We start from the raw sequence: 16648 nt of genomic DNA on the forward strand, positions 1-16648 counted from the left end.
TATTTTTTAAAATTTTAAAAATAAAAAATTTAAATAGGAAAAAAATTATTTAAAAGCGCCCCCGTCTCCGTGAGCTCGCTCACGTAATAAAACTCATACGTAAGTCGCGCCCGCAAATGAATACGGTGTTCAAACCACACGTGAGGTATCGCCGTGATCACCAGAGCGAGAGCAATAATTTTAGAAAAAAGACTTCCTCTGTAACTGTAAAGTGGTAAAGTATCGCCTATGGAGATTATTAGGTATTGTAGTTTGTCGCCATTCCACGATTTGCGCGATTTTAAACCATAACATGTTGGGTATCTATTTACTTGGCTTGACCTCATGTTTCACAATCATCAAAAAAATTGGGCTTACTTTACTGTTTAGTTTTTTAAATGCAGTGAAATGTATTTTTCTCTATCGCTCATTGACAGACGTAGTCCTCGGTGATACAGCACCTTCGGGTTATGTTGCCTCCACAGGAGCAGGACTAGACAGGAAATTAAAATGCTCTGGCCACACCCTAGGGGCAGTCCCAGAGGGTATATCCTCTCTCTCTCTGCCTCAGCAAATCAGTTATTTTCTGTCTAGTTAGGAGTAAGGACCTAGATACCTTGCTGGGATCTTCGGTCCTGGCAAGATTTTTTTCTTAAAAGATTTTTTAGACAGCTTTTTTTCTTCAAGCTCTTCAAGATCTTCAAGCAAGAAAGCTGAACTGGGCGACGGGCTGGATGTTGAGATCCGGTGGTCACCCCAGTTCAGCCTACGAGCGCGTGCAGGCCATAGCTCCGCGCTGGGTCGGCCGCGACAAAGTCCCATTAAGGGACTGACCCCGCGAGTTAAACGTCTCGCTGAAACGCCAAAGACCATGAGTCACGGCGTCCATATCGGTCGACAGCCCTCCCGCCCCGGTGGAGATGGGTACTGTCAGGAGTTGGTGCCCGCCTGGTTCCGGTATGGTGAGTAGTATGTTCCCCCTTTTCCCCTGACGGGTCTTGTGGTGAACGCGGGCCCCTCTCTGTATGGTAAGATAGAGTCCCCCTCTATCCTATAACATGACACAGATCCCCCTACTTTGAGTGTGATTTTATGTGCAAAGAGCCAGGAGGCTTGGTTTGGGAGCTAACAATCTAATTGTATACATGTTTAAAAGATTGTAATCAGTGGCATTCTGGGAATCTTACTGTGATAAGAATAAGGTACCTACCAATCAGAAGCCACGGACATGTAGACTGCCTTCCTAAATCAGATCTCCAGCTATAAGCAGGCCTTCCGAACGGCCATGCGGTCCGCCAGGGCCGGTACCGCCAACCACGCCAAATCCCCATGCAGAGAGAGTGTTGTGTGCCCTGCAGCACACCGCTATTCAGTACAGGCCGCCGCCATTTTTTTTTGCTGGATTGCACGAGCCGCCATTTTGGCGTAGCCTCGTGTCTCCAGCATGGGGGCGGCCATGTTTGAGGTGATCCAAACACCTCATGGAGCTAGGGGAGGCGCCGGAAGGCGTGCAGAGGGGCGGAGCCGCCTCCTTTCTTCCTGGGCAGCCAGCCAAAAGACTTCCTGTTTGTCAAGACAGCGCTGTAACCTGTTGCAGTTAAACTCTGAGCATCAAGTGGTGAGCCTGGGGGTCTATCTCTCTCTCTCTCAATCGATAGGGATCCCTAGCAGGTAACACTAAGGGGCTTTTGTGGCGCTGGGGGTCTGAAAAAAAAAAAAAGTTTTTTATTTTTGAATTATATTATCCAGGAAGTGACTGGAATTATCATGGACCCTGCCACACATATTCCCCCACCTGTTTCCCTCGAGGGGGCCACGGGACCCGCCGGTGTAGAGGCATTTACAGCAATTTTGGAGTCTATGGTGGCTCGGGTGGAGGCGGCCTGTCAGGGACGGTGGTCAAGGAAGCGACCCCCGCCTACCCCTATACTATCTGACACCTCTGACTCAGATTCAGAGATGGTCACTGCAGTTGCAGGTCCCTCTGCAAGGGCTGTTACCTCAGGTAAAGCTCCCTCAGACAGTGAGGAGGACGTTTCTTCTCCCGCTATAATTCAGGAAGAAGCATTGGTGGACGCACTAGTTGTGGCAGTGCAGGAAACCTTAAAACTTGAGGTTTTACCGGCAGAGGCAACTGAAACAGAGATTCCTTTTGGTACTAACAAGCCCATCAAAACGGTGAAGGTTTTTCCTGTACCCAAGTGTTTTGGTAATAAGATTAAAGGAGAATGGGAGCATTCTAAACGTACCTTTACTATTTCCAAGCGTATTGCTAGACGCTATCCATTTGAGGAATCCATCATTAAGAAATGGACGGTACCACCAGTGGTGGATCCACCTATTTCCAGGCTGAATAAAGCCACGGTTATCCCAGTGGAGGACACTTCGTCCTTTAAGGATCCGGTGGATCGAAAGATGGAAGCAGAGTCCCGCACCATCTTCTCTCTGATAGGGTCAGCATTTAGACCAGTAATTGTTATTGGTCTAGTTTCCCAGACACTTACGGAATGGGCGAGAATGGTACGCCAAGACCTTAGGGGAAAAGATATTCCCCAGGAGACATCTGATTTGATGGAACAGATTATACAAGGGCTACAGTTTATCTGTGACGCAGCCTTGGACACTACTCCCCTATTAGGGCATGCATCTATGTCAGCGGTTATCCTCAGACGTGTGCTGTGGTTAAAATGCTGGTCAGCTGGCCTAGGTTCCAAAAAGACCTTGACAAATCTCCCCTTTCAGGGGAATCGTCTATTTGGGGCCACCCTAGATGAAATCATTAAGGATGCCACTGGGGGCAAGAGCACTTTTTTGCCACAGGCTGCTAAAGCTAAGGGACCTCGCAACAAGCGAGGACCTTTCTTTACCGCCCATAAAGGGTGCCCGGCTGGAACAAGCGGGAAAGGCAAGACTCCTCCAGGAGGGTTCAAGAAGGGCTGGTCGGACAAACAGAGGACCAACTCAGCCAAACCCGAAGCAAAGGAGTACACAGCCTGAAGGTGCGCCCCCACCCGGTTTCAGGGTGGGGGGACGTTTTCACCGGTATTCAGGACATTAGATCGAGCATCAACTACTACTACCGGTGCGATTCTTCCCTTCCAACATTTAAGTACTACAGGAAGCGGTAGTTACCGTTCCCTGAATAGATCTTTTCCTTTACCTTTTCCTAAGATTAGTCCCAATGCCTCACAGGAATCGGATCTGGTTGACCAGACAGGCCAAGAAGCCTCTAGTCGGGTGACTTCGGTCCCTGAGGTTCAACCAGAAAAGATCACCCTTCCTGATAACAATCAGGTATCTGATAAATGTGTGGGAACAGAAAACGACCAGACTTTCTCGGATGGTCGGGGCCAGATACCTCTAGGGACGCCTGGTTCAGATCCAATCAGCGCCAGTGGTCCTAGAAATTCTAGGCTGGCCTCGTCAAGCCGGCCTGGCCGACTTGGACATGCTAGTCGCAGACGTTCCGTGGGAACTTCGTCTCAGGGAGTGTCTGTGGTCTCAAGGACCAATTTACCATCATGCTTTACAGTCGCTGGTTTTAATGGCCTGGCCATTGAGACCCAAGTACTGAAGGACAGAGGTTTGTCTGCTTCAGTCATTCCTACCCTTATTAAAGCAAGGAAAGCGACTTCCAGCAAGGTCTATTATCACACATGGAAGACTTATATTGCGTGGTGCGAATCTTTAGGATTTCCTCCACGTACCTATTCGGTGACTCGAATATTGGCTTTTTTGCAACAAGGGGTTGAGCAGAAGCTAGCCTTGAGCACCATCAAGGGTCAAGTTTCAGCATTAGCAATCTTCTTTCAGAAACCTTTAGCTACCAAGTCCTTGGTGCGGAATTTCATCCAGGGGGTGCGGCACCTGGCTCCACCAGTCCGCGCGCCCTTACCGCCCTGGGATCTTAATTTAGTTTTGTCGGTTCTACAGAAACCTCCCTTTGAAAACATCAGGGAGATTCCCTTGCTTACTTTATCCCAGAAGGTGGCCTTCTTGGTGGCTATCACTTCTGCTCGCAGGGTGTCGGAACTGGCTGCATTATCATGCCAGTCCCCATACCTAGTGATTCATAGGGATAAGGTAGTACTTCATCCTAAGCCATCCTTTCTTCCTAAGGTGGTTTCAGATTTTCATCTGAATGAAGATATTGTACTACCTTCCTTGTGTCCTCAGCCCAAGCATCATCGGGAACATGCGTTGCATTCCTTAGATGTGGTTCGGGCAATCAGGGTATACCTGAAAGCTACGGAATCATTCCGTAAGACGGATTCACTTTTTGTGATCACGGATGGCCCCAGAAAGAGTTTGCCTGCATCTGCCGCGACCATTGCCAAATGGATTAGACAGACGGTGGTACAGGCTTATTCTATTAAGGGTCAGAGTCCTCCGTTCCCTGTTAGGGCGCACTCCACTTGAGCGCTCAGTACTTCCTGGGCCTTTCGCCATCAGGCGTCAGTGGTCCAGGTATGTAAGGCGGCCACCTGGTCGTCGGTACATACCTTTACAAAATTCTATAAAATTGATGTGACGGCATCGGCGGATGCCTCATTTGGCCGCAAGGTTTTGCAGGCCGCAATTTGAGGAGACCGGTGGTCTACCTCGAGGGTTTTTTTCTGTTTGAAAAAAAAAAAAAATGTTCTTTTTTGTTGAGTCTCATCATTAAGGATGAGCATTGTAAACTTCTAGTTGGCACCGGTTGGGCCTTCTAGATTGGGATTTGATTTTCATTTTCCCACCCCTCATTTGTGATACTGCTCTGGGACGTCCCGACGGTGCTGTATCACTGAGGACTACGTCTGTCAATGAGCGATAGAGAAAAATGGATTTTTGTAAAATCTTACCGTAAAATCCTTTTCTCTTAGCTCATTGACAGACGTAGTCCCCGCCCCTCTGTTTTTGAGTTGGGTTGGGTTAAAATCTCTAAAGACTGCTTTTTGACATAACTGATTTGCTGAGGCAGAGAGAGAGAGGATATACCCTCTGGGACTGCCCCTAGGGTGTGGCCAGAGCATTTTAATTTCCTGTCTAGTCCTGCTCCTGTGGAGGCAACATAACCCGAAGGTGCTGTATCACCGAGGACTACGTCTGTCAATGAGCTAAGAGAAAAGGATTTTACGGTAAGATTTTACAAAAATCCATTTTTCTCTTCATTGATGGACACCGCTCCTTATATTCATAACCATTGGGTTATACTGCCTCCTACGGGAGTAGGACATTAGGCCGAAAAAGAATTCTGGCTATACCAATGGGCAGTCCCACTCCCTCTCTCTGCTAAAGCCCTTCAGTTTTTTTTCCGTCTAGTCTGGAGTAAGGACCTAGTTCCTTGCTGGGACCTTTTGGTCCTGGCAAAATTTTTTAGGTAGAAATTTTCTTTTTCTCCTGGATCTTTTCCTATGAGATCTACAATCACTGCTGGACTGGGCGACGGGCTGGGTAATCTAGATCCAGTGGTCACCCCAGTCTGGCCAGCGAGCGCACCCAGACCTCGGAAAGGTCAGATATGACCGGGTCTCGGCCCGAGCCGCAGCGTTCCTCCTGTCTGACAGCCCCCCCCCCATTTTGATAGAGAGGGGTTCTGTCTGGAGCGGTGACCACCTGGTTCCTGGTATGGTGAGTAGCTGTCTCCCCCTGGAGGGTTTTGGGGTGGACGTGGGCACCTCTTTGGGACGGCCAGACCCCTGGGGTCCCCACCTTCCCACAGGCACCGCCCCCACTTGCAAAATCCCTCATCCTGTCCCTGGATCTGTCCTTGAGGCATGGTCTCCCTCCAGGGTCCCTGTAGGCCTCATGGTGCCACCATTTTGTTGTAGCCCCTGTGTTTCTATACACAGTGGCCATGTTTGTGTAGTCCGGCCATTTTGTTGTGGTTTGCCATTGGGAATAGCGGCGGCTGTGACAGTGGAGCCCTTATGGGCAGAATCTCCGGAAGTGGGAACCCCTCCTCATCCCCTGGTACTGACTCCTGATTTATTTTACTTCCTGATTGCAGCACGTGTAGTGCAGATTCTCCTGGTGGCTGCAGGTGCCTGTTTCTGTGGGTGATTAGTTTAGTGGGCTCCTCTCCCTCTCTGCTGAGGATCGCTTGGTGCTTTGTGCCTGGTATTGCTTTGTACTACCAGGCACAAAGCACCAAGCGATCCTCAGCAGTGCTTTGTACTGCCAGCACGGTGGGGGTGTGACTCATGGCGTCTTTGGAGCACGTTTCCCACACCTGATCCCCTCTCTGAGGCTGCGCGGCCCAACGGGTTTCAACCATCCATCCATGCACTGACAGCAGTCCTGGAGTCCTTTCTGTCCCTGGTGGAGGTGGCTTGTGGGTGATGGGCTAGCAAAAAGCACCCCTGCCTCATCTGTCTCATCAAATCCTGAATCTGATTCAGCCGCGGCGGATGTAGGTCACACTGCTGGGTCTGCAACCACGCACCTGGAATCCTCTGATAGTAAGGATGATTCCTCCACATCTGCAACCTTGCACGAAAAGGCACTGGTGGATGCAATGATTGTATCTGTGCGTGATACCCCGAAGATGGAAAGACGCAGCTGATCCTGCAATGGAGGCGCAGGTGCTTTTTGGCAATCACAAGCCATCCAAAGCAGCAAAGGTGTTTCCTTTCCCCACCTATTTTGACAGAACTGTCGCTAAAGACTGGGGACGACCAAAGCATCCCCGTGGGGTCCCTAAGCCCTTTAGAAGGATTCCCTTCTTAAGAAGTGGACTGTGCCACCGGTGGTGGATCCTCCGGTGTCCAGATTAAACAAGGCATTAATGATTCTGGTTGAAGAGTCCCCGACCTTTAAGGATCCAGCTGACCTGAAGGCGGAGGTTGTGGCCCGCACTATGTACACTGTGGCTGGTTCGGCAATGAAGCCAGTATTCCCCATTGCCCTAGTGTCGCAAACTCCGACTGAGTGGGCTAAGCTCCTACACTGTGACCTGAAGGGGGAAGTCCTGGAGTGTTTCTTCCTTGGGAAAAACTCCAGACATTGCAGGAGGCAATTCAACTTCTGTTTTTTCAGTAGACGGTCATCCCTTCGGGCTTGTATGCATGGGATGGGCTTCATGGTGTCCACCCTCAAGGCGGTCTGTTTGCACAGTTCCACACGAGCTCTGCTAAAGAGATTCTGGTAAAATGGGTCAAGGAGCCACAGTCTCTAGCGGTGGCTTCGCTCTCTTGCACTTCAACAGGGAAATCCTTCTCAACCTGTACTGGAACGTTGTCTCCACGGATGCCAGGCTGTCCGGGTGGGAAGGCGTCCTCAGCACAGACGTGCTCAGGGGGTCTGGACTCTGGCAGAGCCTAGACTGCTGATTAGTGTACTGGAACTCTGAGTGATCAGACTGTCTGGCTCATTGGACAATCGTCTTCAAGGGTGTCCGGTACAAATTATTTCAGACAATGCCACGGCCGTGGTCTGTCAACCACCAAGGGGGCACAATAAGTGTCCTGGTGGCTCGGTAAGTATCTGGCATTCAAAGGTGTGCTGACTGATTCGTTTCAGCCCCCTCAAACTTCTGCTACGACTCCTGTGCAGGATTCAGGCAGAAGGGATTCCGGGTATTCTAGTGGCTTCAGACTGGCCTCGCCGGTCTTGATATGTCGATCTGGTATGGCTGATTGCCAATGCTCCTTGGGGACTTCCTCTCAGGAAGGATCTGCTTTCCCAAGGAACAATCTTCTATCCTGCTTTACAGTGGCTGGTTTTAATGGCTTGGCTGTTGCATGCCAGGTGCTGGAGGATGGATGTTTGTTTGAATCTGTGATTCCTATGCTTTTAAAAGCTAGGAAACCTGCCTCTAGGAAGATCTACCATCGTACATGGAAGACGTACATTGCGTAATGAGCCTTTAGGGGTTGATCCTCGCTGCTCCTCGTGGATCATATGTTAACCTTCCTTTAACCGGGGGTTGAAAAGAAATTGGCCTCGAGTACCATCAAGGGCCAGGTATCAGGTTTTGGCGGTCTTTTTCCAATGACCTTTGGCCACTCACTCCCTGGTGCGTACCTTTTCTTCAGTGTGTCCGACATTTGGTTCCTTCAGTGCGGCCTCCGTTGCCGCCCTGGAATCTTAATGTGGTACTTTAAGCTCTACTGAAGCTTCTGTTTGAAAATATTCGGGAGGTTCCCTCCTTACGCTGCCCCAGAAGGTGGCCTTCTTTGGTGGCTATCACCTCTGAATGCAGGGTGTCGCAACTGGCGGCATTAACCTGTCATTCACCTTATGGTGATTCACAAGGATAATGTGGTGCTTTGCCTCTGTCCATTTTTTCTATGGTGGTCTCTGACTGTCATTTGAATGCAGATATTGTGTTGCTTTCCCTGTGCCCAGGCCTAAACATCTGAAGGAAATCGCCTTGCATGTCTTGGATGTGGTCTGGGCAATTAGGGTGTACCTGACAGCTACAGAGTCTTTTAGGAAGTTGGACTCTATTTGTGCTCACGGACAAACCTCCCAAAGGGTTGTCCGCTTCTTCTGCGACCATTTTCAGATGGTGCGTTCAGGCCTATTGCGTTAGGGGTCAGGTTCCTGCTTTCCCTTTTTGACGCACTCTACTAGGGTGCTTAGTGTCTCCTGGGCTTTCCGTCTTCAAGCGTCAACGACGCAGATTTGCAAGGGGGCTGCCTGGTTGTCGGTGCACACTTTTACAACATTTTTTGTAAAGTGGTTGTGTTGGCATCTGCGGATGCTTCTTTTGGCCGCAAGGTTTGCTGGCTGCTATTTAGAGGACCTGGTCCTCTTTGAGGGTGTACGGACACAGCACCCACCCCTCTGTGGTGCTGGCTTTCTTCTGACACTGCTTGTAACAAAACTGAGTGCCTATATCTGAGAGTGGGTGTATAACCCCTGGGACTGCCCATAGGTGTAGTCTAGCTTTTTCCTGCCTAGTGTCCTACTTCTGAAGAGTGACAGTATAATACCCAATGGTCTGAAGAATTGAAGCTTTGTGTCTGTCAATGAACCTCAGAGAAAAGGATTTTACAGTAAGACAAAAATCTATATTTTTTCCCCAAACATTGCATTTGAAAGTCCGCAGCGCAAATACCACGTGACATAAAATATTGCAACGACCGCCATCCATTTTATTCTCCAGAGTCTTTGCTAAAAAAGTGTGTGTTTGTGTGTATATATGTGTATATATGTGTATATTTTATATACTTGAGGGTTCTAATTTTATAGCGGATTTTAACCAGTAAACATGTGTCAGAAACAGGCTTGGTCCTTAAGTGGTTAAGGAAGATTTATGTACAGCTGCTGCCTCTTGAGACAGTCATTCAAGTGCAATCTGAATGCTTTTGTATTTGTGTAAGGGTCCCTTCACATGGAGCGGACCGTTTTTTGATCCGCTCCAGCGCTTTTTTTTTTTCTTTTACCGATGACACTTGTCATCCTGTCCATATGTCCGTTTTTCATCCCATCCGTTTGCAGATGATAAGCGGAGATAATGCATGCCAATGGGATTGCGAATGACACCGCTGACATCCGTTTTTGCGTCCGTTCCGTTTTTTTTTTAGTGGAAGAAAAATGGGGTTCTCTTTGGTTCAAAAAAACTGAACTGATCAGAAAGGACGCAAATCGGATGTCAGCGGATGGTCATCCGCTGACATCTGCAATCCCATTGACATGCATTATGTCCGTTTTTCATCCGCAAAAAAATGGGATGAAATGCGTATATACGGAGCGCCCATGTGAAAGGACCCTAATTCAAATCATTGAGTTCTTTGTAATCCAGTATGCAAAACAAAGGTATGTACGCAACCCTATTAAGTATACCTGACTGCACTGTATTGTATTTTCCTTGCAGTTGGACAGCGGCAGAAAACAGAACATGTGCGGGTGACCGGAAAGGAAAAGTGTGCATATTTCTTCTGGCAGGGCCGTCATTCTCCAGTGAGTGAGAAAGGCACATCGGCGCTAATGACCATCGAGTTAGATGAGGAGAGAGGAGCACAGGCAAGTTACTTGTTTATATTAGTGATTTTATTTATCCTGCAGCTTGTTAACCACTTGACACCAAATCGCATATATGTGATTGCTCCTGGGTTATCATAGAGCTGGCTGGGGACCGTAAGATCCCTCGCCATCTCTATGGTCTAGGAGCCTGTAAGCGAGGTCATTGCCTCACTTCCGGTTGGGGCGGATGTAAACACTTTTTTTTTTTTTAAGCATGAAATTTTGTGTTTTGTTTTTTTTTGGTCATTTTTATAGACCCCAGATGTCTTCATAAAGAGGATCTGTCATCCCTTATTTCTATCACAAGGAATGTTTAAATCTCTTGTGATGGGAATAAGTGATTAAAAAAATAAAATAAATTGACAGTGTAAAAAATAGAAAAATGTATAAAATAGTAATTAAAACATGTTTTTTAAAGCACCCCCATTCTTTTTGTGCTCACGAGCAGAAGCGAATGCATATGTAGGTCATGCACACATATTCAAATGGGGTTCACAACATACATGTGATGTATCATTGCACTGGTCCAAATCATTTGGTGGAGGGGGGATTAGGGTGTTAGAGTTGTTTTTCAGGGGTTGGGATTGGCCCCTTAGTTCCAGTGAAGGAAACTCTTAGGGCATTAGTATACCAAGACCTTTTGAACAATTTCATGCTCCCAACTTTGTGGGAAGAGTTTGGGGATGGCCCCTTCCTGTTCCAACATGGCCGCGCACCAGTGCACATAGCAAGGTCCATAAAGACATGGATGAGCGAGTTTGGGGTGAAGGAACTTCACTGGCCTGCACCGAGTCCTGACCTCAACCTGACAGAACACCTTTAGGATAAATTATAGCGGTGAATTTGAGCCAGGCCTTCTCGTCCTTTATTAGTGCCGGACCTCACAAATGCGCTTCTGGAAGCATGGTCAAACTGTCCACAAGGTTTAGGTGTGTGTTTATGGGAAGGTCTTCCCAGAAGAGTTGAAGCTGTTATAGCTGCAAAGGGTGGGCCAACTCAATATTGAACCCTACGGACAAAGACTGGGGTGCCATTAAAGTTCTTTTAATGGCACCCCAAAAGTACTTTTGGTAAAATCGTGTGTATAATTAATTGGGGGGTTTTAAGTATTTTCTAGAAAAAAAAAATGATTTTTACTTAACAAAAATGGATTTAAAACTGAAGATTGAAAAATCTAGTGCAGCTGTATGTACACAGTATCCAATCAATTTCTATCTCCAGCTTGTTCAATTAAGCTTTGACAAAAATTTAAAACTGTAGCTACACCAGATTTTGCACGGTCTAGTTTTAGTAAATCAATCCTCAAGTGCCAGAATAGGCCTGGTCTTCAAGTGGTAAATCTATAGAACTGTTCATACTTGGTTAGTGATTGGTAAGACTGGAGCTACTAGGCATTTCTGTAGAGTGTACATGTTACTAAGTACTTTTTTTCGTTGCTTCAGGGATGTTTTTCAAAACCTTTAGCCTAGGTTCAAATCTGTGCTGCGGGAAACGCAGCGAATCCTTTTCCCTTCCCACGCCGCATTGAAATAGCACAGCATTCATACAGCCTGCTGCGGGTGTCAATGTTAAATTAACGACAACCCAAAGCGGCTTGCAAATGCAGTGCGATTGCCTGAATTGGATCACATGGATGTGAACACCCATGCAATCCAATTCCAGTGCGGCGAAAAAAGGGCCCTGCACCATTTTGGTGTGGCTGCGGTCCATTTTGAACCCTACAAAATGAATGGCTCAAATAGCACCCCACAGACATCGCATGTGATTTGCACAGGAATGCGGTTCGATTCCTGTGCGAATCACATGCGATGTGCCACAGTGTGAACCTAGGCCAAATAAATGTACCCTCTTTTGCCTGTGTTTTCCTGTGTTTTATAGTTGCAGAGCTCATGCCCTGGAAATCATAAAGATTGTCGTAGACAGATTATGCAAAAGTCTATCTTTAATGCGTTCTAAAAGTAGTGTATCACGTGCCAAATTTATGTACCGGTCTAGAACTTGTACTGGAATTTGACGCATGCTTTGACACTTTATCAAAATCTGTCTGCGCCAATTTCTCTCAGTACGCCAAAAGAGTTGGTCTTAATTAGCTCCACTTTCATAACATACAAACTGTCAGCATTTTATTTTGAATTTGGTGCATTAAATGTGTTATAATGTAAAAGTGGCAAATGTTAGAACTCCCTGAATTAGGTGCATGAGTCACTACTGTCAGAATTAAAAGTGACGCAGATGGTTTATGAATTTGGTGCATTAACCAGAGGGATTAGAAAAAAAATACCAAATTTTGAGTTTTCACCAGAGCAGGATTAGAGGGGAAATATTCCAATGGGGACATTAGTTTGGGTGACAGCTTTGTTTGAGAGGATTTCTCTCACTTTGGAGACAACTTCCTGTTTTGGCTTTTTGACAGAAAGTGAATAGAATTCTCACAAATGGGGCATAGATGGCAAAAAATTTCAACAGGATCTCCCCTATTCTATCCAAAATAAATAAAAAAAAAGGGGGGGGGGGGGTTGTTGACTTTTAGTTCTGCTTTCAAAATAAAATTGAGAAACCCAGAGGCGTGTTCTGATGCCTTCATAAGCACCCTGTTTATAGGACTCCTACTTCTACTCCTTAATGCGAATTGTTTAATTCCAACCTGGCCTTCCCTATCCTGAACCCTTTTGGCCAATGAGGCCCTCCTTCAAAGTGGACAAATAGCAAGGGATGGGGTATGCTGGCTTAGTACTAAACTAGTTAATGTTGAATGTTAGAATTTGCCTATTAGCACTTTGTAATTTTGAACACCTGGAGAACTCCTAGAACTCATCCAAGGGTATGTGCGCAGAGGTGACTTCATTCCGTTCTTGTAGACCATTTTTATAGATTTTAAAATTACCAATTTATCATTTTAAACCTATATAGTGCACACAGTCTGCCTCCAGATTGGCTGCATTCTCTACCCCAGCAAAGTCCCTGACCATTTTCTTCTCTGATTTCATTGGCTTTGTATCTGACATTCTCCAAATTTCACACAGGTCCAAGTTCTTCAGGGGAAGGAGCCGCCATGTTTCTTGCAGTGTTTCGAGGGAGGAATGATTGTACATGCTGGGAGGAGAGAAGAGGAGGAAGAGAATGCACAAAGTACGTCCAAATCTTTCCTCTCATGCTGCAATTTCCAGCATGCCTGAAAGTTCCTTTATCACTTTCTAAACCTTATCTGGATGCCTGGGGATTCATTAAGGGGTTGCATGGTAAAGAGGCTTGGACTTAATTCCAGGTATCCTGGGCACTTTTAGTAATTTGTTTTAGCCAGCTTAGACCAAACAAATTATTTTCATGCTTGAACAGACTGGCTGCTGCTTAGGTTGTAATATAGCTTGTGCTACGTACAGGAAGTGGTACTGTGTTCTGGCAGCAGTACTAGGGACTTACCTTCTACTCCTGGATATAGAGAGAGGCCACCATAGCTCATCCCCACTATTTAGGAAGAGCCTTGTATTTTTTTTTTAATGAAAACAAGGCTTTTTCTTATTATCTGAGGTGGAGAAGCAGACAGGGGGCATTATACTCTCCATTTCGGCCAATCAGCGCAAGCCTTGTATTCATTGAAAAATACAGGGCTTATCCTAAATGGCAGATATGCGCTGCGGGCGAGACTCCCTATATCTGGCAGGAGAAGGAAAGGAAGTCTTTGGTACTGCTGCTGGAACACAGCCTTCTTGTACACAGCAGAGGCTACTACAGTATATTACAGGCTAACCAGCAGCCAGTCCGTTCTGGCAAGCAAACAATTCACGCTGTCTGTGCAAAACAAATATAAAGTGCCGTGAAATATGGAATTATTTTAGCTTTACCCCTGCTGTCCACAAACAGTGGCTTTACTGACCGTTAAAGTTTCCTAATGACTTATTGATGGATGATCGTTGAGTTCAACTCTGAAATGTAAAGGCCACTGTTTAGTGTGCTCCCTGGGTTAGGAGAACTTCCCAAGTACACTGGGAAACCCTCCTGAAGGTTTTGCAGGAATTTAATGCTGAACTCCAGGCAAATGGCTAAAAAACACAGATGGAATCTTTATATAGGGGCTGTTTTAGCAAGGGTTTTGTATTTCTGTGTATTCAGTTCTGAGATTTGCCCAGTTCTGCCACAATGGACAGCCCTGTCTGGTAGAATAACAGTGTTACTTATCTGTAGCAGAGGAAAATCAGGTCTGACAGGTCGTGTACGGTCCCATGCCTTACTCTTTATCACATGAGCACTGCAGCACAATTGATTGGTACTTTGTGCTGCTTCTCTCTCACTGCTGTAGAGTGGCCTGCAGAAAGCCCAATGTGTCAAATTCAGGTACTTACACTGCTTGCATCTTTAAAAAAAACAAAAAAAAACTTGAGCCACTGATACTTGCCTTGCCAGTACTCTCTCGTTGCTCCTTCCACTGCCCCCAGTCAGCGACCATCCTCCAATCTGAAAATGTTTTGATTTAGTGGCCAGTTGCTAGGCCCAAGCATTACTGCGTGATGATGGTGTGATGCCACTGCTCCCCCTAACATCTGACACTGTATTTTAATGTTGGCTGCAATGGATGGAGGAGTGCTGGGGTAGTGCTATACAAATGAGCATCAGGGGACTCCTTAAAGCACACTAGAACTGTGGCCTTAAGCAAAGTAACAGCATCTCTTTAATGTTTTAATTAAGGCCCCTTTCACACTTGTGCGACCTTGCTGCGATTTTGAAAAGACGTCAATCAATACCGGTGTAATCTTGAGGTCTATGGACCTCAAGTCACATCAAAGTGGCACCAAAGTAGTGCAGGGACTACTTTGAAGTTGCACAGATATGAACAGTACCCATTGGAAATCATGGGGCATGACTTGTCATGCAACTTTGCACTCCCAAGTCGCAGGTCAAGTTGCATAAGTGGGAAAGGGGCCTTAGACAGCGCTTCTATAGTTTGTCCTTTTTATCTTGCCTGTAGTTCACTTTAAGCTGCAGTGTAATCATAATGTTAAAGCTCTAAAGGTTTCTCTTTGAGCCTGAAAACCATTTAGAAAAGGGTTTTTTTTTTTTTTCCCTTACACCTCTTTCTTTCCTCTAAAGGTGACTGGAGGTTGTATTGTGTGCGGGGTGAGGTTCCTCTGGAGGGCAACCTCATTGAAGTGGCCTGTCACTGCAGCAGCCTGAGATCCAGGACATCAATGATACTTCTCAATGTAAATAAAGCTGTCATCTATCTCTGGCATGGCTGCAAAGCACAAACCCACACGAAGGAAGTGGGGAAGACGGCAGCCAACAAAATAAAAGAAGAGTAAGTACAAGAGCTGCTGCATGTGCTATGTGATATCTTTTTAGTTCTGGAGTATTAGTCTTTTTATGTGGAGGAGTTGAATATAATTACAATGAATGGGTGATTAAGACCGCTAAATAGTCCTGCAAAACCTCATCTAATGGCCTTTATATTTCAAGGGAGAGCTGTGCTGGTTTCTCCTAGCAACTTTATTTTCCTTTTAATCCACCACAATGCCTTGAGCTAACAAAAATTGGAATCTGGGCAGCGAGTACTGGCCCTTCCTTCAGGCATTTATACATAATGTTTTTGTAATATGCAGTGAAGCCAGCTCTACCTGCACAATCCGATTTCCTCTGCAGGCTGGTGTCATTGGCTGTACGGCTTCAGGAATTGGGGAGGGGGGGGGGGGGCAACAATGGCGTGCAATTTTATAGTGCAAAACACAGGCATAAACAGAAGTCTGTGTAGCAGAAAAATGCAGATTTCTGCACATATCACCTGCATATGTTATCGGTCTATCAATTTAATAGCAACGTGTGTTTTGGTATTTACTTATCTTTGTTTCTGGAAATATCCCTTCGTACCCAGAGGGATCTATTAGCCTGGGTACTCCTTATGTGCATCTCCATGCCTGGCTAAGCGGATTTGCATCCTCCAGTATAAAGTGTGCATTTCCTACCTGCCAGAAAAATCTATTGAAACAGATGCTGTGAAGAAGATGGGGCATGTCATAAGCCTGGACTTTGGCTGTAAGTTGAGGTTTATATATAGTCTGCCTGGAGTATGAAGTATAAATTGTCGCTATAAAATGCCACTTAAAGCAAACCTGCCGTCTATTTAAATTTAGAGTATTAAATGTAAAAGACTTGTATAACATCCTTTTATTCAATTTGATAATACTATGTGTATGTACCGGTAGTATGCGTTGCCATGTGCCAGTTGACACCAACACCATGAGACTCGCGGAACATTAATTCACTGTCCGATCTCTTAGTTGAGGTACATTTTATTTTATGCTCAGAGGAATTCAATATCATTATATAAACAGTCAGTCTAACAGCAAACACTAAAAATGTCTGCTATTTCATATTACCAAGAAATCTTATTATTTATTTATATTACTTATTATTATTATTTATGATTTATTTGGACTTTGTAACAAGGGTCCTAACTACTGGGTTAACCCTGTCCAATGAAAGACCTTGGGGGTAATTTTCTTTAAACTAAAATCCCCCAAATTTATTTTTTTAAATGGCTTATTTGTTTACTTTAAAACCACTATTCTCCTCTTGTAGATGCCCATTAGAAGCTGGGCTGCACAGTAGCAGTAAAGTGACGATATATGAATGTGATGAGGGATCTGAGCCCCTAGGATTCTGGGAAGCTCTTGGAAGAAGAGACCGCAAAGCATATGACTGCATGTTGCAAGGTAACATGCTA

The 16648-nt window shown here is 45.9% G+C and overlaps 1 protein-coding gene across 2 annotated transcripts in view; it reads left to right on the top strand.

Annotated features, from left to right (window-relative positions):
• Window positions 1-16648, top strand: part of SVIL (supervillin) — a 314402-nt gene that overhangs the window by 283573 nt on the left and 14181 nt on the right. For both annotated transcript variants that reach the window (XM_082259451.1, XM_082259450.1), the window contains 4 exons: window positions 9785-9933; window positions 12957-13062; window positions 15019-15226; window positions 16504-16637. In XM_082259451.1, coding sequence (XP_082115577.1) covers window positions 9785-9933; window positions 12957-13062; window positions 15019-15226; window positions 16504-16637 — 597 coding nt within the window. The remainder of the gene's footprint in view (window positions 1-9784; window positions 9934-12956; window positions 13063-15018; window positions 15227-16503; window positions 16638-16648) is intronic.

This window comes from Pelophylax lessonae (genome assembly GCF_965119305.1).
Source record: "Pelophylax lessonae genome assembly, chromosome: 5".
Lineage (NCBI taxonomy): Eukaryota > Metazoa > Chordata > Amphibia > Anura > Ranidae > Pelophylax > Pelophylax lessonae.